At 35.2% G+C, this 23,123-nt stretch overlaps 1 protein-coding gene and 2 pseudogenes across 15 annotated transcripts in view; 2 read left to right on the plus strand and 1 right to left on the minus strand.

The window, feature by feature from the left end:
* Positions 1-23,123, plus strand: part of STAU2 (staufen double-stranded RNA binding protein 2) — a 305,709-nt gene that overhangs the window by 32,526 nt on the left and 250,060 nt on the right. For 7 of the 15 annotated variants that reach the window (XM_027064372.2, XM_027064370.2, XM_027064371.2 and 4 more), the window contains one exon: positions 18,633-18,792. In XM_027064372.2, coding sequence (XP_026920173.1) covers positions 18,633-18,792 — 160 coding nt within the window. Of the gene's footprint in view, positions 1-2,527; positions 2,674-18,632; positions 18,793-23,123 lie in introns of those variants that run through there. The other 8 variants (XM_027064368.2, XM_053208298.1, XM_053208297.1 and 5 more) reach the window with 2 other exon arrangements.
* Positions 16,600-16,715, minus strand: LOC113600724 (uncharacterized; annotated as a pseudogene).
* On the plus strand, positions 19,827-19,893 carry LOC113600706 (uncharacterized; annotated as a pseudogene).

Raw genomic sequence — 23,123 nt, forward strand, 5'->3', positions numbered from 1 at the left:
GGTTTAATTGTAGAATCAGCTGCCAGCTGTATTGGTCCTACAGGTGGTTGCTTAGGTTCTCTTTTACTTGTGCCTTACTAGGTATTTATGTAGTTTTTTAATCAAATAATTTCTTAACTGTAATGATTGTGATCAAATTATTGTACTAAATTATTGGTCCTATAAAGAGTATTAAAAAGTTAAGAGAATACTGTTTTGTCCATTAAACTTGCCACAGAAAGTTTATAGATAAAGTTCCTAAAACCAGCTATTTCCATTCATTTAATGTATGCTCCACACATGGTGGCTACAGTTTTATTGGGCAGAAAGTAATCCACTTGCGTGTTTTATGCTTAGATTTTAAAGTGTTGCTTAGTACTGATTTGTAGGGGATGAAAGAAAACTAAAAAGCAGTTAATGTGTCTATAAATGAGATGAAGGAATAATATAGGATAAAGTAATTTAATATAGCATTAGGAAAATAATTTGAAGCTGTAGTATTTAGATTACTATACATTTAAAAATCTTAACGTCAAGATAATCTGGGGGTTAAGTAGGATAGATTTATTACCCTTATTTTATGGGTGAAGCGTAGAAGGCTTAGTTTAATTAAGTAAGAATCATTAAGACCTTACAGGTTAGGGAAGGATTTCTTAAATAAGACATAGAAAGCAAAGATTGGTAAATAATAATATATAAAATAATCAATTAAAAAAAAAGATGGAAGCAATTCCCAAAAAAGGAGGCCCAAATGATCAATAATATGAAAAGATGATTATCTTCACTAGGAAAATGGGAATGCAAATTAAAATAATAATGGGGATAACAAAAAATGTCAAATATCAGATTATCAAAAATTAAAATGCCTGACCATTCAGGTTTGAGGGGAAGTGGTAATTCTCATACTGCTAGGGGAAGGTAACGTGGTATACTCACTCTGCGTGCCATTTGGCAACATGTTTTAACTCGTAAGAGTAAAGAATTGAAGCAACCTAAGTGTCTTTTAGTAGGGGAAGGGATTAAAAAACCGATATGATATTGTGATAGAAATTATTATTTTTTAAGTATTTTTTTATTTTTAACATTTATATATTTTTGAGAAACAGAATGTGAGTGGGGAGGGGCAGAGAGAGAGAGACGCAGAATCCGAAGCAGGTTCCAGGCTTTGAGCTGTCAGCACAGAGCCTGATGTGGGGCTTGAACCCACGAATCAGGAGATCATAATCTGAGCCGAAATTGGAGGCTTAACTGACTGAGCCGCCTAGGCTCCCTGTGATGGAAATTATACAGCAGTTAAAAGTAATGCAATGGATTTATATGTTATAATATCAAAAACATAATTGAAGATTGAAGAAAGTAAGTTATGAAAATTATGTTAATATTATGTGATTACTATTATGTTAAATTATGTTAATATTACTATTAATGTGACTACAAAACCACGTGTATATGTATACATGTATATCAAGACTATATATTTTTTCGTGGACATACATGCATGCATATATAAACGTATTTTAAAATATCCCAGAGGGATATATTCTGAATTTTTTTTTTAATGTTTACTTAATCTTGAGAGAGAGACGGAGACAGAATCTGAAGCAGGCTCCAGGCTCTGAGCTGTCAGCACAGAGCCCGATGCTCGGCTGGAACTCAAAAACTGCGAGATCATGACCTGAGCCGAAGTCGGATGCTTAACTGACAGAGACACCCAGGTGCCTCCCAGAGGGATATATTCTAAATTCATATAGTAGTGGTTTCTGGAAAGGATAAAGGGAGCTTAACTGGAATATAATACTTTTCTTTTAATAAAATTAAAACAGTCATGGAAAAACTGATTTCAGTTCTAGGTGGTAGGGACACAGACATTGGTTAAATTATCCTTTTTGCTTCTTTTAAAATTTCGTTAGAAAATAAAAAGAAAAGGAAGTTGCTAAAAAATAATAGTTGGAAGAGCTAGTACTTAGACTTGATTCCCAAGTCTAGAGCTCTTACAGTTAATATGCTGCCTCAAAATTAGAAGGAAAAAAAATCAGACCAAAAGATAAAAAAGGTTGGGGCACCTGGCTGGCTGTTGGTAGAGCATGCAGCTCTTGATCTTGGGGTCATGAGTTTGAACCCCATGTTGGGTGTAGAGATTTCTGAAGAAATAAACTGGAAAAAATGATTTAAGAAGGTAGAAAGAATTTAGTTTTATGGTAATAAGAATTGGGAGAATTGTGTTTATTATAAAATTTTTTTGAGAGGAAAGGGAAGTTATAAATTAAAAATTATTACAATATAATTTAAAAATCTTTAAGCATGTTGTTATCAAAAAATAGAGAGAGGGCAACTTAGGTACTTAGGGAGAAAGTTACCTTAATATACTGTTTAAAATGTGATACATATTTCTGTTGCATGTAATGGAAGACTGTAGATGATTTGATTTTTTTTATATAAAATTCATGAAAATAATTTAATTCAAATTTACAATCTAACTTCAATCGAAAAAAGTCAAAACTAGCTTTTCATCCATTTTGTAAAGTCATTCTTCACAAAAACTTTACAGCCTTTTTATTTACAGCTTCTCTCCAAGATAAAATGGCAAACCCCAAAGAGAAAACTCCAATGTGTCTGGTAAATGAGTTAGCCCGTTTCAATAGAGTCCAACCCCAGTATAAACTTCTGAAAGAAAGAGGGCCTGCTCATTCGAAGGTAAGGTTATGAAGAGAGGTGGTGAGACATGCTTATCAAAGTCTATCAGATTTGTCATCACAGGTTTTAATTGTGCTTCATTTTGCAGGGGAGGGGCAGCAGGTTACCTGAAGGCTCTTAGTCCTATTTTACCAATGTTTAGAAGTCTGTAACTGAACAATTTTATAGCTCATTATGGTTTACAAAGCTCTTTCAGATACAGTACTTCACAAAAATCTTAATGAATCATGAAATGTGAATTTTTGATTTCTGTTTTGTAAATTAGGCAGAGAAAAGTTAATTGACTTGCTTAATAGTAGTTCATAAGTGCCAGTGCCAGCACTTGAATATGTGTTCTTTGGCTCCCAAGTGCAGTATTCTTTCCATGAGATTATAACTGCTAAAGTAAAAATGGAGACAGAGGAAATCTAGCAACAGTTACCTAGTGAGACATCTTTCCCAATGTGATATGGAATTCTAAGTTATATCATTTATAAAAGTTGTATATACCAGTTATTATTGTTTATACATTCATGTATAATATTGTTCTCTTAAGTGGAAAAGCAGCTTATATTTATATATGTAATTTCATGCATATATGTTTATATGTATACATGTTACAAAGAAGTTTATAATCAATGCATTGATGTTTGAACTCTATTCATATGTTTTAAAAAATCTCAGTTGTACACAGATTTCTTTGATACATTTTTAATCATGGATTTGAAGGTTACGATAATTTTCATAAATTTTTGTATGTTGAAGTAATTGATTCTCTAAAAGTTGGTTAATCAGTATAAAGCAGCTGGCTATTTATTATTTGTTTTCTAGCACCTCCTTCAAAGTAAGGAATAGAAGATGAAACTCAAATCCATTAATTCAGTTCCCTATTAGAAGCTTTTATGAAGATTTCTTGTCAACAGTTTTATTTATTCATAAATTAATGATTTATGAATATGATATGATTTATGATTCATATCATTTGTGTAGAGAAAAAAGTTGTGGCCTTGGTATACCTGTTAAGTCATTTATCCTGACTCTTTTAGACGCATTAATTCATACTCATTTCATACTCTTTCTGCCCTTAATCACATTGAACTGTTTGCATTTCTTAGAATGTTTCATGTTTTTTTCATATCTCTCTCCTTTGCCTATCTTGTAGCACCTCCCTTCCTTGAGGGCCTTTTGTTCTTATTCATTTTTAAACACTTAGGTCACATACCACATCTTCTAAACTTCTGTGAAACTTCTCTGATCCCTGCCCTGGGCTTTCAGGAGGACCTGCCTTACGCAGGTGTAGACATTGTTGTGCTGTATGTAATGATGTATGTTGATCATTAGTCTTGTACTAGACTGAGCTTCTTTAGTGTTAATAAATACTTTATTCTTTTGTATTTTATGATTCCTCTGGTGTCTGTCTTCATAGCTCCTCATTTCTAATTCCAGGAATTCTTCCTTGAGATAGCTCTTCAGCTTTGAATTTCATGTGAATAGACTAACCTCTGCCGTCCTCACATGGTTGTCGTTTTGCTCACCTCTGGGTGGTTCCATCATGTTTCTCATGCCTCACTTTTACTCTGACTCATCATGTATTAATTTTTGTTGATTTCACTGTCTACAAAGATTATTGTTCCAACATGCTGACATTTCAGTTTCTTGGGCTTTTCTTATTATCTTGCTTCCATTCTCCTTCAGCCACTCATTCCTGTGATCATATTATTGACATTATCATTACCAATAATTGCAAGGCCCTCCAAAACTTTAATCTCAAGCATTCATCTCTCTCTTACACCTCCTAACTTTCTAGTTCATTCCCTCTATTTGACTTCAGTAGTTCTTCCACACCACAAATCCATTGATTTCTACCACTCTTTTACTCTTTCTCACTTCCCTCAGTCCTCACCGAGTTCTTAACCAGCTTAAATTCCAAATACCTTGTATAGACCCTCAGCAGTTTTGCTCCCCTTGGTTAGCACTTGCTTGGCAAAATCCCGGCCTAAATCCAAACTCTGCCTTTCCTTCTGCACTGTGGATGGACTACTGTAGGGCGGCCAGCCCCTCTATTTCTGTGCTAGATCCCAACTCCTCTCACCTGTTCAAGGCTATTCCCCTAGCTTTCCCTCTCCTTCCCTCACCTCCCTTTCTTCAATGTCATCAATTTCCCTCTCTAAAGGACCAGGTTTGTTGTGGTCCACCTTCTGGTTTCTAGACAGTCCCAGGACTCTCTTGGGTTCTAAGAAGATTTGGGGATTCTTTTGCCAACCTGTGTTATTGCTCAGGGTGCTTTGGTCATAGACCACCCTATTTAGCTGTAGCTCATTTTTTTTTTAAAAAGAGAAAGTACTAAAATAATTAGATTCCTAAAGGAAATATATAACATTTATGAGTCTAATTTTCATTATTAGTGTTAGAATTAATTTGCTGGGTCTGGATCCCTTTTGTGGAAAGCAAAGTCACTTTCATTGATGTATGTCTACCAGTAGTTTTGAGACATGTAATGTATTTTAATGAACTAAATGATTATCTCTGGCATCAAAAATTTAAACATAGCTCTAGCTCATTTGTTTTCTTGGGACATTAGCCAGTTATATGACAATATACATATTTGTGTATGCATGCATATATGTTTTTATGTTATATACACACACACCTACAGTAGTGGTTCTCAACCTTGGTTGTTCATTGAAATCACAAGGAAGTTTTAAAAAATACTTAGGCCTGAGTCTTAACCTCAGAAATTCTAATTTGATTGGTCTTGGATGAGGCCCAGACATCAAGTTTTTTTTTTTTTTTAAGCACTCAAGATGACTCACATGTGCATCCAGAGTTGAGAAACATAAATGTCTTCAAGGTAGTGTGGAATTATCTTTTCACACATACTTCTTGATGGGAAATAGTGATCTGTCTTATGTTTACATGCTTTCCTCTTTCTCACACTGAGTCTTATAGAATCTAAGCAGCTTATGGCAACTTTTAACCTATGACTATTAAATAAAAAATTACAATGTTTTCCTTGCCCTCTTTTGTTTCTCTGCTCACTTTCAAGTTTAATTCAGAAGTAATTTAGTATACCTTATGTTAGTGTGAGTTACTGTGATATTGCTGTATATCCTAGGTAACTAAATACAGTTCTTCATTTTTTTTTATGGATTGTTGTTTGGATTTTTCATATCTCTAAAGAAGGCTATTATAATGTGAGTATAAAGAAAAGAGCCAGAAAGAACACAGAATGATATTTTCTTCTTTTCCTTTATTTCCCTATTTTGAGAAGTTGTTGGTATGCATGAGTTAAGTGTTGAGAAAGCTCCAGGAGCGACACTTCAAGGAGGTTTACTTTGGAGTAGCTTTATTATTGAGGGAGACCGTATCATCCAGTGGTCTTGAAGCCAGATAGTCCTTTTTTTTTTTTTTTTTTTTAATCTTAGCTAGATTTGTCAGGCTTGATTTTTGCCCTACATTATCCAGCTAATGTAGCCTTGAGAAAGTAATTTAGAGTTTCAGTTGTCTTATCTGTAATTTTAGAAATTATGATATCTGTTCTAGTGTGGTGTAATGGAAGGATGATTTATAAATTCTTGGCAACTATGTTGATAATGGGAGTACTCAGATAATTATGTCATTGCTTGTTAGTAGTATATATGATTAAAAAAATCATTGGTAAAATATCTATTGAGTGTTTGCTATGTGACAGGCACTTTGCCTTTATTGGAGCTTCCTACTCTGGTGTCTTCTCTGATGATGTTTCTTTTTGGATATTGTGGATACAAGTCCTTTATTAGATATATGTTTGGCAAATATTTCCTCCTACTCTGTGGTTTATCTTTTCTTTTTTTAACAGTATTTTTTGAAGAGCAGTAGTTGTTAATTTTGATGAATCCCAATTTCTTCATTTGTTTTCTGTGTAGATTGTGCTTTTGGCCTCATGTCCAAGAAATCTTTGCCTCATCAAAGATCATAAGATTTTCACGACATTTTTTCCTAGATATTTTATCACTTTACGTTTGACATTTAGGTCTTACCTTTAGATCTAATTGCTGTTTTGTGTTGATTTTTGTATGCCATGTGAGATATGGAAGAAGGCTTATTTATTTCTTTGTAGATGCACGTCCAGTTGTTGACGAGATACCCTTTCTTCACTGCATCACTTTTGCACTTTTGTCAAAAATCAGCTGTCCGTATATATGTGTATTTCTGGAGTCTGTTCTATTCTGTTGATTTGTTTTCTCATCTTTATGCAAATGCTGTGTTTTGTTTGCTGTGGTTTTCTAATTCTTGAAATCTGGTAGTATTATCCCTCTAATTTGGTTCTTCTTTTTCAGAATTGTTTCCTCGCATTTTTATATGGATTTAAAGTCAGCTTGTCTGTTCTTTGAAACACCCTGCTGGGATTGTGAATAGAACTGCTGTGAATCTGTAGCTCAGTTTGGGGCAAATTAACATGGTAGAAAAACTGAGTCTGAAAAATTGAGTCTTCCAACCTCTCAGTTTGGGGCAAATTAACATGGTAGAAAAACTGAGTCTGAAAAACTGAGTCTTCCAACCTGTGAACAAAGTATCTCTCATTTATCTAGACATTATTTAATTTCTTTCAACAATATTTGTAGTTCTCAGTAGACAGGTATTTTATGTCTTTAGGTTTATGCTTAAATATTTCATATTTTTGATGCTATTTTAAAAATTTCAATTTCTTTAAAAATTTTTTTTTAATATTCATTTTTGAGAGACAGAGACAGAGCGCAAGCAGGGGTGGGGCAGAGAGAGAGAGGGAGACACAGAATCCAAAGCAGGCTCCAGGCTCTGAGCTGTCAGCACAGAGCCCAGTGCGGGGCTCGAACTCGTGAACTGTGAGATCATGACCTAAGACGAAGTCAGATGCTTAACTGACTGAGCCACCCAGGTGCCCCTAAAATTTCAATTTCTTTTTTTTCTTTTGATGTTGACATTTGATTGATTTGATTTGATTTTTTAAAAATATAATTTATTGTCAAGTTAGCTAACATACAGTGTATATAGTGTGCTCTTGGTTTCAGGAGTAGATTCCCATAATTCATCGCTTACATACAACATCCAGTGCTCGTCCCAACAAGCTCCCTCCTCAATGCTCATCACCCGTTTCCCCCCTCCCCCACCTCCCCCACCAACCCTCAGTTTGTTTCTCTGTGTTTAAGAGTCTTTTAAGGTTTGCCTCCCTGTCTGTTTGAAACTGTTTTTTTCCCCTTCCCTTCCCCCATGGTCTTCTGTAAAGTTTCTCAAATTCCACATATGAGTGAAAACTTATTGTCCTTCTCTGACTGACTTATTTCATTCAGCATGATACCCTCCAGTTCCATCCACATTGTTGCACATGTCAAGATTTCATTCTTTATCATTGCCAAGTAGTATTCCATTGTATATATAAACCACATCTTTTAAACTTTCAATTTCTAATTGTTCTTGATTTTGCTACCATATAAGAAGACACCAGTTTTTGTGTATGATTGATGTACTATACTGTGAAATCTTGCTAACCTCATTTATTAGTTCTAGTAGCCTTAAAAAAGTTTTTTTTAAAAGATTTTATTGGTGGTTCCACATGTCATTTTGAATAAAGACAACTTTAAATCCTACTTTCCAATCTTAATGTCTTTTATTTATTTCTCTTGCCTGATTGGATTGGTTAGAATTTATAGTGCAATGTTGAATAGAAGTGGTTAGAGCAGGTATCTCTAACTTCTTGATCTTATGGGCAATATTTCAGTTTCCCCCCATTAATTATGATGTTAGGTGTACCTTTTTTTTTTTTTTGTAGATGCTTTGTATCAGATTGAAGAATTCCTTTCTACTTAATATTTACTGAGAGTTTTTAACATGAATAGATGTTGATTTTTGTCATGTTGGTTCTTCTGCATTGATTGAGATGGTAATATATGGTTTTTCTGTTTTTAATCTCAATGTTGTGAATTACATTGATTGATTCTCAAATGTAGAATCTACCCTTGAATTCCTGGGATAAAACACCTAGTTATAATGTATTAAAATACTTAGTTATAATCTCATTTCTATATTGATGGATTCCATTTGTTAATATATATGTATATTTTTAAGTTTTTATTTAAATTCCAGTTAGTTAAAATACAGTATAATGTTAGTTTCAGGTATACAGTATAGTGATTCTACACTTCCATACAACACCTACTCATCACAACAAGTGCACTACTTACTCCCCATCACCTATTTTACCCATCCCCCTACCCACCTCCCTTTTGATAACCATCAGTTCTCTATAGTTAAGAGTCTGTTTCTTGGTTTACCTCACTCTTTCTTTTCTTCCCCCCCTTATTCATTTTTTTTGTTTCTTAAATTCCACATGAGTGAAATCATATGATATTTGTCTTTCTCTGACTTACTTTGCTTAGCATAATACTCTGTAGCTCCATCCGGGTCTTTGCAAGTGGCAAGATTTCATTCCTTTTTATGGCTGAATAATACTCTATCGTATGTATGTATGTATATGTGTGTGTATCTACATCTATATCTGTATCATCTAAATCTAAATTTATGTCTATATCTATATCTACATCTATATATCTGTATCTGTATCAATATCTATCTGTCATCTTCTTTATTCACCAGTCAGTGGACATTTCAGCTCTTTCCATACTTTGGCTATTGTTGATAATGCTGCTATGAACATTGGGTGCATGTATCCTTTTGAATAAGTATTTTGTATCCTTTGGGTAGAGATTGCACCTAATGGTGCAATTGCTAGATTGTAGGGTAGTTCTGGTTTTTGGTTTTTTTTTTCTGTTTCAAGTTTTAATTTAAATTCTAGTTAGTTAACATATAGTGTAATATTAGTTTCAGGAGTAGAATTTAGTGGTTCATCACTTACATATAACATCCAGTGCTTATCATAAGTGCCCTTCTTTTTTTTCTTTTTTAATTAAAATTAGAAACATTTTAAAGATTTTTTTATTAAAATATTAAAAAAATTTTAATGTTTATTTTTGAGAGAAGGAGAGAGAGAGACAGAGGAGAGAGAGAATGAGTGGGGGAGGGGCAGAGAGAGGGGACAGAGGATCTGAAGCAGACTCTGCGCAGACAGCAGCAAGCCCGATGTGGGGCTCAAACTCATGAACCGTGAGATAATGACCTGAGTCAAAGTAGGACACTCAAATGACTGAGCCACCCAGGCACCTTAACAAGTGTCTTTCTCTTTATTTATCTATTTATTTTATTATAAAATTTTTTTAAAAAATACTTATTTAGAGAGAGAGGGAGACAGAGCATGAGCGGGGAAGGGAGGATGGGCAGATAGAGAGGGAGACACAGAATCTGAAGTAGGCTCCAGGCTCTGAGCTGTCAGCACAGAACCTGATGTGGGTCTCGAACCCACGAATATCGAGATCATTACCTGAGCTGAAGTTGGACGCTCAACCGACTGACCCACCCAGGGGCCCCATCAACAAGTGTCTTTCTAAATATCTATCACCCATTTAGCCCATCCTCCTGTCCATCTCCCCTCCAGCAACCCTCAGTTTATTCTCTATAGTTAAGACTGTCTTTTATGATTTGCCTTGCTTTTTCTTTCCCCTATGTTCCTCTGTTTTGTTTCTTAAATTCCACATATGAGTGAAATCATATGGTATTTGTCTTTTTCTGACTGATTTATTTCACTTAGCATAATACACCCTAGCGCCATCCACATCGTTGCAAATGACAAGATTTCATTCTGTTTGATGACTGATATTCCATTATATATACACCACATCTTCTTTATCCATTCATCAGTTGATGGACGTAGGCTCTTTCGATAATTTGGCTATTGTTGATAATGCTGCTGCAAACATTGGGGTGCATATGCCCCTACGAATCAGTATTTTTGTGTCATTTGGGTAAATACCAAATAGTTCAATTGCTAGATTGTAGGGTAGTTCTTTTTTTAATTGAGGGACCTCCATACTGTTTTCCAGAGTGGCTGCACTAGTTTGCATTCCCACCAACAGTGTGAGAGGATTCCCCTTTCTCCACATCCTCTCCACATCCAATACCTGTTGTTTCCTATGTTGTTAATCTTAGCTGTTCTAACTGGTGTGAAGTGATATTTCACTTCATATCTGTATGTCTTCTTTGGAAAAATGTCTATGTCTTTTGCCCATTAAAAAAATTTTTTTTTAATGTTTATTTACTTTTGAGAGAGAGAGAGGGAGAGAGAGAGAGAGCGAGCACGAGCAGGGGAAGGACAGAAAGAGAGGGAGACACAGAATCCGAAGCAGGCTCCAGGCTCTGAGCTGTGAGCATAGAGCCAGACACAGGACTTGAACTCACAAATGGCGAGATCATGACCTGAGCCAAAGTCAGACGCTAAACTGACTGAGCCATCCAGGTGCCCATCTTTTGCCCGTTTTTAAACTGGATTATTTGTTTTTGGGTGTTGAGTTTTATAAGTTATTTATAGATTTTGGATATTAGCTCTTTATCAGGTCATTTGCAAATATTTTCTTCCATTCCATAGGTTGCCTTTTAGTTTTGTTTTGTTTCCTTTGCTGTGCAGAAGCTTTTAATTTTGGTGAAGTCCCAATAGTTGATTTTTGCTCTTGTTTCCCTTGCTTCAGGAGACCTATCTAGTGAGAACTTGCTACAGCCAATATCAAAGAGGTTATTGCCTGTATTCTTCTCTCGGATTTTAATGGTTTCCTGTCTCATATTTAGGTCTTTCATCCATTTTGAATTTATTTTTTTTTGTATGATATAAGAACATGATCCAGTTTGATTCTTTTGCATGTTACTGTCCAGTTTCACCAGCACCGTTTGTTGAAGAGACTTTTTTCCATTGGATATTATTTCCTGCTTTGTTGAAGATTGGCCATACCATTGTGGGTTCATTTCTGGGTTTTCTATTCTGTTCTATTGATCTTTGTGTCTATATTTGTGCTAGTACCGTACTGTCTTGATCACTGCATCTTTGTAATGTAGCATTAAGTCTGGAATTGTGATGCCTCCAGCTTTGTTTTTTTTTTTTTTTTTTTCCCCCAAGGTGGCTTTGGCTATTTGGGGTCTTTTGTGGTTCCATACAAATTTTAGGATTATTTGTTGAAAGTCCGTGAAAAATGCTGTGGTTATTTTGATAAGGATTACATTAAATGAGTAGATTGCTTGGGGTAGTACAGGTATTTTAACAATATTTACTCTTCCAGTGCATGAGCATGGAATGTTTTTCCATCTCTTTGTGTAATCTTCAGTTTCTTTCATCATTGTTTTATAGTTTTCAGAGTCCAGATCTTTTACCTCTTTGGTTAAGTTTTTGTTTTTTGGTGCAATTGTAAATGGGATTGATTCCTTGATTTCTCCTTCTGCTGCTTCATTTTGGTGTATAGAAATGCAACAGATTTCTGTATGTTGATTTTGTATTCTGCAATTTTACTGAATTTGTGTATCAGTTCTAGCAATTTCTGGGGTGGGGGGGTCTTTTGGATTTTTTATGTAGAGTATCATGTCATCTGGAAATACTGAAAGTTTGACTTCTTTGCTGATTTGGATACATTTTATTTCTTTGTGTTGTCTGATTGCTGAGGCTAGGACTTCTACTACTATGTTAAATAACAATGGTGAGAATGGACATCTCTGACTTGTTCCTGAAAGTAGAGGAAAGGCTCAGTTTTACCCCATTAAGTATGATATTAACTGTGGTCTTTATTATGTTGAGGTATGTTCTCAGTATGTTCTCTCTAATCTTACTTTGTTGAGGTTTTTTTTTTTTTTATCATGAATGGATATTGTACTTTATAAAATGCTTTTTCTGCATCTCTTGAGAGGATCATATGGTTCTTATCCATTTATTTGTTTGTTTGTTTGTTATTATGTTTATTTTTAGAGAGAGACAGAGACAGAGTGAGAATGGGGGAGGGGCAGACAGGGAGGCACAGAATCCAAACCAAGCTCCAGACTCTGAGCGGTCAGCACAGAGCCCAATGAGGGGTTCAGACTCACAAACTGTGAGATCATGACCTGAGCTGAAGTCTGACGCTTAACTGACTGAGCCACCCAAGCGCCCCGGTTCTTATCCTTTAATTAATATGGTGTATCACGTTGCTTGGTTTATGGATATTGAGCCACACTTGCAAATGGGAATAAATCTCACTTGATCGTGGTGAAGGATTCTTTTAAGGTACTGTTGGACAAAACACAATTTGCTAGTATTTTATTGAGAATTTTGCATCAGTGTTCATCAGGGATATTGGCCTGTAGTTCTTTTTTCGTGGAGTCTTTGTCTGGTTTTGGTGTCAGGGTAATGCTGGCCTCATAGAATGAATTTGGAAGTTTTCTTTTCATTTCTTTTTCTTTGGAATAGTTTGAGAATAGGTATTAACTGTTCTTTAAATGTTTGGTAGAATTCCCCCGTGAAGCCATTTGGCCCTGGACTTTTGTTTGTTGGGAGATTTTTGATTACTGATTCAGTTTCTTTGCTGGGCATCAGTCTGTTCAAGTTTTCTATTTCTTCCTGTTTCTGTTTTGGTAGTTTATATGTTTGTAGGAATATATCCTTTTTTTCCAGGTTGTCCAACTTGTTGGCATATAGTTTCTATAGTATTCTCTTATAACTGTATTTCTGTGACATTGGTTGTGCTTTTTCTTCTCACATTTGTGATTTTATATATTTGTGTTCTTTCTCTTTTCTTTTTCATAAGTCAAGCTAGAGATTTATCAATTCTATTAATTTTTCAAAGAAACAGCTCCTGGTTTCATTGATCTGTTAGTTTCTATATCATTTAATTTTTGCTCTAAACTTTGTTATTTCCCTTCTTCTGCTGGCTTTAAGCTACATTTGTTTTTCTTTTTCTAGCTCCGTTAGGTGTAAGCTTAGGTTATTTATGTTAGATTTTTCTTGCTTCGTGAATTAGGACTGTATTGCTATATACTTCCCTCTTGTGACTACTTTTGCTCCATCCCAAAGGTTTTGGGACATTGTGTTTTCATTTTCATTTGTTTCCATGTATTTTTAATTTCTTTTTTGATTTCCTGGTTGACCCATTCATTATTTAGAAGAATCACTTTGCACTCTTGCCGGTTTTTCTTGTGTTTGACCTCATAGTATTTTGCTCAGAAAATATGCATGGTATGATCTCATTCTTTTTGTACTTGTTGAGGCCTGATTTGTGATCAATTATGTGATCTATTCTGGAGAATATCCTATGTGCACTTGAAAAGAATGTGTATTTGGGGGCTCCTGTGTGGTTCAGTCGGTTAAGTGTCTGCTCTTCATCTCAGCTCAGGTCTTGATTTCAGGGTCTTGAGTTAAAGCCCGCTGTTGGGCCCCATGATGGGCATGGAGCTTACTTGAAGAAAAACAAGAAAAGAAAATAATGTGCATCCTACTGCTTTAGGGTGGGATGTTCTGAACATATCTGTGAAGTCCATCTGGTCCAGGGTATTATTCCATGTCACATTTCCTTGTTGATTTTCTGCTTATGTGATTTATCTGTTGATGTAAGTTGGGTGTTAATGTCCTCTACTATTATTGTTTTATTATCAATGAGTTTCTTCATGTTTGTTATTGTTTTATATATTTAGGTGGTTCCATGTTGGATATATGAATATTTAAAATTACTAAATCTTCTTGTTGGGCAATCCCCTTTATTATAATATAATCAAGTCCATTTGCATGATAAATGTTTCTCCATCCCCTCACTTTCAGTCCACAGGTGTATTTAGGTCTAAAATGAGTCTCTTGTGTATAGCATATAAATGGGTCTTGTTTTTTTATTCATTCTGACTCCCTGTGTCTTATGATTGGAACATTTAGTCCATTTACCTCAGAAGAATTATTGATAGCTATGTATTTAGTACCATTTTATTACTTGTTTTGTCTTTGTTTCTGGAGATTTTCTCTGTTCCTTTCTTGTCTTTGTCACTTTTGGTTTTTCCTTTCCACTTAGAGAATTCCCTTTAACATTTCTTGCAGGGCTGGTTTAGTGGTCATAAACTCTTTTAGTTTTTGTTTGTCTGGGAAATCTTCATCTTTCCTATTCTGAATGATAGCCTTGCTGGATAGAGTATTCTTGGCTGCAGATTTCTCCCATTCAGCATGTTGAATATATCATGCCACTCCCTTCTGGCTTGCCAAGTTTCTGTTGAGAGATCTGTAGCTCGCCTTTTGGGTCTTCCCTTCATGCCACATCTTCTTTATCCATTCATCAGTCGATGGAAACTTGAGTTGTTTCCATAATTTAGCTATTGTATGTATAATGCTGCTGTAAACGTTAGGGTACATGTATCTCTTTGAATTAGTATTTTTTTAATTCTTTGGGTTATTACCTAGTAGTGCAATTGCTGGATCATAGGGTAGTTCTACTTTTAACCTTTTGAAGAACCTGTTTCCAGAGTAGCTACACCTGTCTGCATTCCTTGTTAATATTTTCTGAAGGATTTTTACATTTATCTTTATGAGAGATATTGGCCTGTAGTTTTGGTTTATACTGTTTTTCTTTTTTTTTTTTTTTAATCTTTATTTTTGAGACAGAGAGAGACAGAGCATGAATGGGGGAGGGTCAGAGAGAGAGGGAGACACAGAATCGGAGGCAGGAAGCAGGCTCCAGGCTCTGAGCTGTCAGCACAGAGCCCGACGCGGGGCTCGAACTCACGGACCGTGAGATCATGACCTGAGCCGAAGTCGGACGCTTAACCGACTGAGCCACCCAGGCGCCCCCTGTTTTTCTTAATAGTATCTTACTCTGACTTTAGTATTCAAGTAATCCTGGCTTCATAGAATAAGTTGAGGAGTGTTCCTCCTTCAATTTTTGGGAAGAGTTTGTGGGAATTGTTATTATTCTTTCTTAAATACTTAGTATAATTTATCATTAAAACTATCTGGACCTGGAGGTTTTTGTTGTTGTTGTTTTTTGTGGAAAGATTTTAAACTGCAGATTCAGTTTCTTTAACATATATAGTGCTATTCAGGTTACTTATTTCTTCTTGAATGAGCTTAATAATTGTGTCTTTCACAGAATTTAAGTTGTTAAGTTTATTGGCATAAAATTGTTAAAAATACTCCCTTTTTATCTTTTTATTATTTTAAGAATCTGGGGTGATATCACTTCTCTCATTTCCTGATACTGGTAATTTATGTCTTTTTTTTTTTTTTCAAGATTAGTCTGTTTATAGGTTTACCAATTTTGTTGACCTCTGCAGTGAACCAGCTCTTGGTTTTATAGAGTTTATTTTATATTTCGTTAATGTTTGCTTTTATCTTTATTACTTTTTTTTCCTGTTAACTTCAGATTTGATTTGCTCTTCTTTTTCTAGTTTCTTAAGATTAAAGCTAAAGCTAACTTATTTGAGACCTTATGTCTTTTCTAGAATAGGTATTTGGTGCTAGGAATTTCCTCTTAGTACTGTTTTAGTGTTACTTTCCAAGATGTGGTGTTTTCATTTTTGTGCAGTTTAAAATGCCTTTTAATTTCCCTTTTGATTTAATCTTTTACCCTTTATTTAGAAATGTATTATTTAGTTTCTGAATGTTTGGAAATTTTCCAGAGATTTTCTGTTATTAGTTTATAACTTAATTCCATTGTGGTCCGAGAACATACTTTGCATCACTTGAATCCTTTGAATTTACTGAGACTTGTGTTATGGTCCAGAATATTTTATTTCTTGGTGAATGTTTTGTGAGAAATAGAGGACAAATGTACTTGTTAATTGTTATATCACTTATTAAGAGGAGAAGGCACTGAATTTCTGATGTAAATTGTGTATTTTCAACTTCTCTTTGCAGTTCTATTAGTTTTTGCTTCATATATTTTAAAGCTGTGTTATTAGTTGACTAAATGTTTAAAATTGTTATGTCTTCTTGATTAGTTGGCCCATTTATCATGAAATAAACTTTGTTATCTTTGGTATTAATCTTTACTCTGAAATCTACTTTGATATTTATATGGCCATTCTGACTTTTCTTTGATATGTTAGCATGGCACATTTTTTTTCTATCCCATTGCTTTTAAACTATGTCATCCTTGCAGGGGACATGCTAATCTTTAATCTTCTCTGTATTGTTCCAATTTTAGTATATGTGCTGCTGAAGCGAGGACTAAACTGTGTCTTCATAGTTGAAATGCAGTATTTGTAGGTAGCATGTGGTTGGATTTTGCTTTTGACAGTCTCTACCTTTCTAATGGGGGCATTTACGTCATTTTTTTAAAATTTTCACAACAATCCTATGTGTTCTTTTTAGTGCCATTTTACTAAAGAAGTAAGGAAACGGAAAGAATAAGTCATTTTCTTAACTTTGTATATAGTAAATGGTAAAGCTACCACTTAAACTCATAAACAGTGCGTCCCATGATTCCTACTGGAAATTATTGGGGTTCTTTTTATTTTTTCCAGTTTTATTGAGATTAGTCGACATATAACATTGTATTAGTTTTAGATGTATAATAATCTGGTGGGATTCTGTAGAGAAGTTTCTGAAAAGCAGAGGATTGACTTGGATACATTTGTATTTTATAGAGTGTTCATGTTGATGGTGGTAAGGAGGATAGTGTGAATGGGAAAGTCTTATGTTAAGAGAATGATGTTAGGATGGTCTCATAGTAGTTTAGGAGAGAGGTTGATATTCTTTGCTAAGACATTGGCAAAGAGTATAAAGAGAGGAGGCCAAATCTGAAAAATATTTTTGAAGTTGAATCAGTAGTTTGATAGTTGTTTGCAGGAAAGAATGATGAGAGAAATGGAGGAGATAAGTAAGACTACTCAAAGGTGTCTTGCCTGTGGGCCTAGGAAAATAGTGACATCTACAAGATCAGGAGGCAGGAGAGTTTAAATCATACAGACCAATCATAGGGTGAAAAACCAGACAAATCCAGATTATGGCATATTCTTTTGTTGTGTTTTTTTCCTTTCATGACATTGACATTTTTGAAGAGTTGAGGCCAATTGTCATGTAGAATATATGCCATTATCTAGGTTTGTCTGATTTTCCCCCTATGATTAGATTCAGGCTAAACATTTTTGGCCAGGAATACCAAATAGTTCTCATTGGGTCGTATCAGGAGGTACATGATACCGTTTGTGTGATTATGGATGATGCTAACTTTAATCAGTTGGTTAGGGTACTTTCTACCTGACCTCCTTTCTACAAATACACATTTATTTCTTAGTAATTGTAATACACATATATTTTTTACTACTTTGTATTCCTATAAATTAGTAAGCTATCTGTGGAGTAAAACAGCAGATTATGTGTGTATTTTATAACTTAATCCTCCATTTTAAAGGTGAATAAGTTTTGGGTTTGTATGGAAATAATGGTGTGAATGGAATGTTTGGGTGGCAAGGGAAAGAGTAGGTATGAAATGAAGATGGACAGATAGAACTTTTGTGCCATGCTAGAATGGGAAAAATTAAAGGTTTTTAGCCTGAAGTTGGGGTGATATACTTGGATTTGAGTTGTTTTTTTTTTTTTTTTAGAGAGACATTTGAGAACTACTTATGACATTAAAATTAACAGAATTTGGTGACTGGTTAAATGTTGGTTGTGGAAGATTGAGAGTTTCCTGGTGACACAATATTCAGTAGGGTTGCCTGGTTTTTGAGTAGATTGTATTAAGTATAAAATTTAAGGAATTAGATTTTGTAAGTGTTACAGAGACAGGGCCTTGTGGATTTTCTTACAGTTTCTCTTAGTCTTTATTCTGCTGTTTTTTTGAGGACTGTTTGAATGATTAACAATATGAATCTATTTACGGAAATGATTTCTTCTTGATTTATTCTACCCAAAATGCACACTTAGAGCTGCCACTAAGCCTTCAAATAGGATAGAACAGAATCTGGTACAATCTCTTAAAATTATTTCACTGGTAGAATAAGATTTTTGTTGCAAATAATCTGTAAGGTCACCTCTAGCTCTAAAATTTTGATTCTGTGGTGTATCAGTTTTTCTCTCAGACCACATATTTTATTTTCTGAAAGAATTTAATGTTTTCTTTGTCTCTTTATGTTTTTCGAAGATGTTCTCAGTGCAACTGAGTCTTGGTGAGCAGACATGGGAATCCGAAGGGAGCAGTATAAAGAAGGCTCAACAGGCTGTTGCTAATAAAGCTTTGACTGAATCTACACTTCCCAAACCAGTTCAGAAACCACCCAAAAGTAATGTTAATAATAACCCAGGTATGGCCCTGACTTGTTTCCTTCTGTTGTGTTGTTGTGTTCTGTATGTGTTATTCTCTGTACTTTTCTTTACAGCAGGCTGCTTGTATAGCTGACAGGTATTAATAGCTCACCTGAAAAAAACTGAATAATAATTAAAGGTGAGAGAATGAGGAACGTCATTGTAATTATATTAAAATTTTGCTTTGTGGATACTCCAAAGATACATTATTTACATTTTAAATGTTGACAAAAAGACCTTTGGATACAAAGACCAGAAAGTATGACTGAGTTTTTTTTTTTTTAAGTTTTTAATTTTAATTCCAGTTAGTTAACATATGGTGTTATATTAGTTTCAAGTGTATAGTATAGTGACTCAATAATTCTATACATTACTATCTATACAGTAGGTATTATATCTATACAATATGTCTATATTGTATTATATCTATGCAATAGATATCACTTTAAGTATTTTTATGATGGAGTAAAAAAAAAAAAAGACTTTTTCCTGCCAAAAATGACTCTGTAATGTATTTAACTGGAGTTCCTGTGCTTATGCTCATAATCGCCTGATATTTCTTTGTCATGTGGCATGTGCTAAGTAGACACAGACTCTCCTTTCAAGAACTGCTCTTTTTAAAGCTCCATGAATTTCCTATTACTAGTCCTTTTGCTTCTGCTCAGCTGATTTTAGTATTTATTAAGTAAGCTTAAATAAACCAAAATGTTACTACAGTAAAGAAACACACCTGTATTGAAGTCAGTAAGAGATTGTCTCCGTTTATAATTTTTAAAAAATCTCGTCAGATTACCGATTGATCATTAGTGCCACACCACTGCCTCTATGTATTATGCATTTACTTTTATATATTTAAGAGATAGGAAACATTTTTCTTTTCTGTGAAGATTTTACAGCTGTGTACATAAAGCATATACATCAGTGGTAAAGATCAAGTACCAAGTGAATAATAACAGCCGTCAGTATTATAAGTAATGATAAACTTGGATGAGAGTAGTTGAAGGAAGATAAGGTGTTTGAATGGAGCATAGACAGCTTGGTGCAGTGGCAGTATCGTAGCCAATGAGGTTTATCCGAGGCGTGATTATTGCTAATTGAATGGAGAGTAGACAGGTATAGAGGTGAGGAAAGAATATTCTAGGTGGAGGGAGTACTCTGAGGAGAGGCATTGGAAATAGGACTCTGGACTATGGGTTTGGTTAAAAAAATTTTTGGTTTAACCAAAAAAATTTGGTTTAAAAAAAATTGTTTTTTAATTAGATCAGGTAGGTGACTAGGAAGAGATAAGACTGGAGATAAATTAGGGTTGAACTGTGATGAACTTGAATGCCAGGTTTAGGAGATTAAATTTTATCTATGATTTAGGAGGTTAATGTTTACAAGCTACTGGATGATGTGTTTAAAATGGCATTTTAGGAAGTTCAGCTTAGTATGTGGATTGAAGGTGGAAAATGCTAAAAGCAAGATCAGTTAGGAAACCATAGATTATGGGTGAAGAAATAAGAAAAGAAACTCCTGTGCATGAAGTGCTTTACACCCTCTGCTCTGCAGTAGTACTGGGAGTGGCAGTGGGAGTGGAACAGAAGGACAAGTATTGCCGACCCAATGGTCGAAGCCATGCTAGAGAACAAGCTCTTCGGGGCTTATAGTATGAAGCAAGAGCAGCCTGTGCCCATCTCTGCGTCAGGTCCACTGTAGAGGATTAGACTGGGAGGTGGACCAGCAAGGAGTCAGAAGGAAACAGGAGAGTCCGAAAGATCAGCGGAGATGAGTGTCTGCTGTTGAGTGTTTCAGTGAGCTGATAGAGTAGATTTTTGAAGGTAAAGTTTTAAAAGAGAGCATAATATTGCCTACCAGCAAGTGCACAAATTGCAGTTGCAGAACCTTGATGCTTTTTTGCACTGTGAACACTTTACCAGTACCTGTGCCCTAGAAGCCTCCCTCATTCCCCCTTCTAGTGGTTAAACAACTCCAGAGGAAGCCACTGTTCTGCTTATCTGTCTTAAACTTGTTGTGCCTGCTTGTTGGAATCATACACTATACTTTTTTGTGATAGCTTGTTTTTCTCAACGTTACATCTGTGAGACTCACCCATGTTGTATTTAACACTATAGTGTTTCATTGCTATATAGTATTCTATTGCATGAGTGTAATCTACTTTTCATTGTACTATTGATGGACATTTGGATTGTTTCCAGTTTTGGGCTCTTAGAAATAAAACTGTTGTCAACATTCTTGTATGTATACATTTTTGTTGCGATGGACCTAATATTGGAACTGTTGGGCCATGAGTTATGCATGTATTCATGCAGAAATCAAATCAGAAGATGAATTAAGGCAAGAAGTTGATGAGCATACACAGAAGACAGGTATCTCAGCTACTGTTCTTACCTCAGTCTTTTATTCCTAGACCTATTGAAAAGATGAGAAAGCTATTGAGGCATCAGACACAGTAAGGAAACTATCACAGTTTTGGTCAGAAAGAATAGTTAATTAGAACAACAATTAAAGGATGTCCTTGAAGAGAGAATTTCCCTGGACATTCAGCTGGAAAAACTTTGACTACTCTCCTACCTATAAGCCAGTTGCTGTGAACTGTGAACATACCCATTTTTAAGTGTTTTTGGGGGCCCAAAACGTTTTGTTCAGCTCACTACTTAGTTCAGCATTAAATTTTATGATTCGCTTTTGCCCCATATGTTCTCCATTGTATTTAAGTATCTTTTATTTTTTAATTTCAACAACAAAATGGTCAGGATGATTAAAAAAAAACAAAACCCAAACCCCAAAACCCCCAAAGCATGCATAAGGCATATAGGTGTTATGTGCCTGTAGTCCCAGCTACTTGGGAGTCTGAGCCAGGAGGACCGGTTGAGTCCAGAAGTTCTGGGCTGTAGTGTGCTATGCCAATCAAGTGTCTGCACTGATATAGTGCAGTGGCATTGATATAGTGGCCTCCTGGGAGTAGGGGACTACCAGGTTGCCTACGGTGGGGTGAACCAGCCCAGGTTGGAAACAGAACACGTCAGAGTAGTGGGATTGTGCTTGTGAATAGCCACTTCACTCCAAGCTGGGCAACATAATAAAACCTCCTCTGTTTTTGCCTGTCCCCAGTTTAGGGAATCCTGTGTCTCAAAAAAAAAAAAAAGAAAGTTTGCCCCTTTCCAAGTTCATACTTTAAAAAAAACCACATGCATAAGAAATACATACAAATACATAATGTCAGACTATAATAGTGTATTTCTTAGCTATTCTTCGGGGGTATAATAGTAATTCGGTGTAGTTTTAATTTGCATTTCCCTGGTAACTAATGATGGTCAGCATCTTTTCATATGTCTGTTGGTATTAAGATCTCTGTTGTCGAGTGCCAGTTGAAATAATTTTCCCGTTAAAAAAAATGCAGGGGTGCCTGGGTGGCTCAGTTGGTTAAGCATCCAGCTCTTGATTTTGGCTCAGGTCATGATATCCCGGTTTGTGGGTTTGAGTCTGTGCTGGGCTCTGTAGTGCAGAGCCTGCCTCGGATACTCTCTCTCTTTCCCCCTCTCTCTGCCCCTCCCTCACTCATGTGCTCTGTCTCTGTCTCAAAATAAATAAGCTTAAAAAAATAAACTTTTTTGGAAATGAGTTCATACTTACGTAAAGTTTGTAAAAAGAGTACATAGAGCTCCTTTGTACACTTCATCCAGATTCCCCAATTGTTAACATTTCTGAACCATTTGAGAATAAGTTGTGGACATTTGATCCCATTTCCCTTCGTACTTCAAAGTATTTTTTCCCAAGTACATGGCCATTCTTCTGACAGGAAGTTAACATTGCTCTCGTATTATCATGTAATGCAAAGATTCCATTTTTGTTTCATTAATTGTCCCAGTAATATCCTTTGCAGGTCTGTGATCTAATCAGGATCATGTACTTATGTTCCTTTTCATTCCACTTTAATGTGGAATAGTTCCTTAGAGCTTCTTATTTTTTATGACCATGACATTTTGAACAGTACAGGCCACCTCATTTGTAGAATGCCCCTTGATTGAGTTTATCTGGTGCTTCCTCATGATTTATGCATTTTCAGCATGAATATCCCAGTGACCTAGTTTTATCTCCGTGATATATAGCAGGACACACCCCATTTTGATTTGACCCATTAGTGATGACTTTTGTCACTTGGTGAAGAGTATGTTTGCCAGGGTTCTCTATTGTAAAGTTAGTTAATAAGTATGTTTTCTTATTATACAATAAGAAATTAATAAGGATTTAATTAGTGTTTTCTGAGGAAAAACTTTGAGACTATATAAACATTCTGTTCCTCATCAAAGTTTATATCACGTACCAG

The sequence above is a fragment of the Acinonyx jubatus genome, chromosome F2, assembly GCF_027475565.1.
Source record: "Acinonyx jubatus isolate Ajub_Pintada_27869175 chromosome F2, VMU_Ajub_asm_v1.0, whole genome shotgun sequence".
Lineage (NCBI taxonomy): Eukaryota > Metazoa > Chordata > Mammalia > Carnivora > Felidae > Acinonyx > Acinonyx jubatus.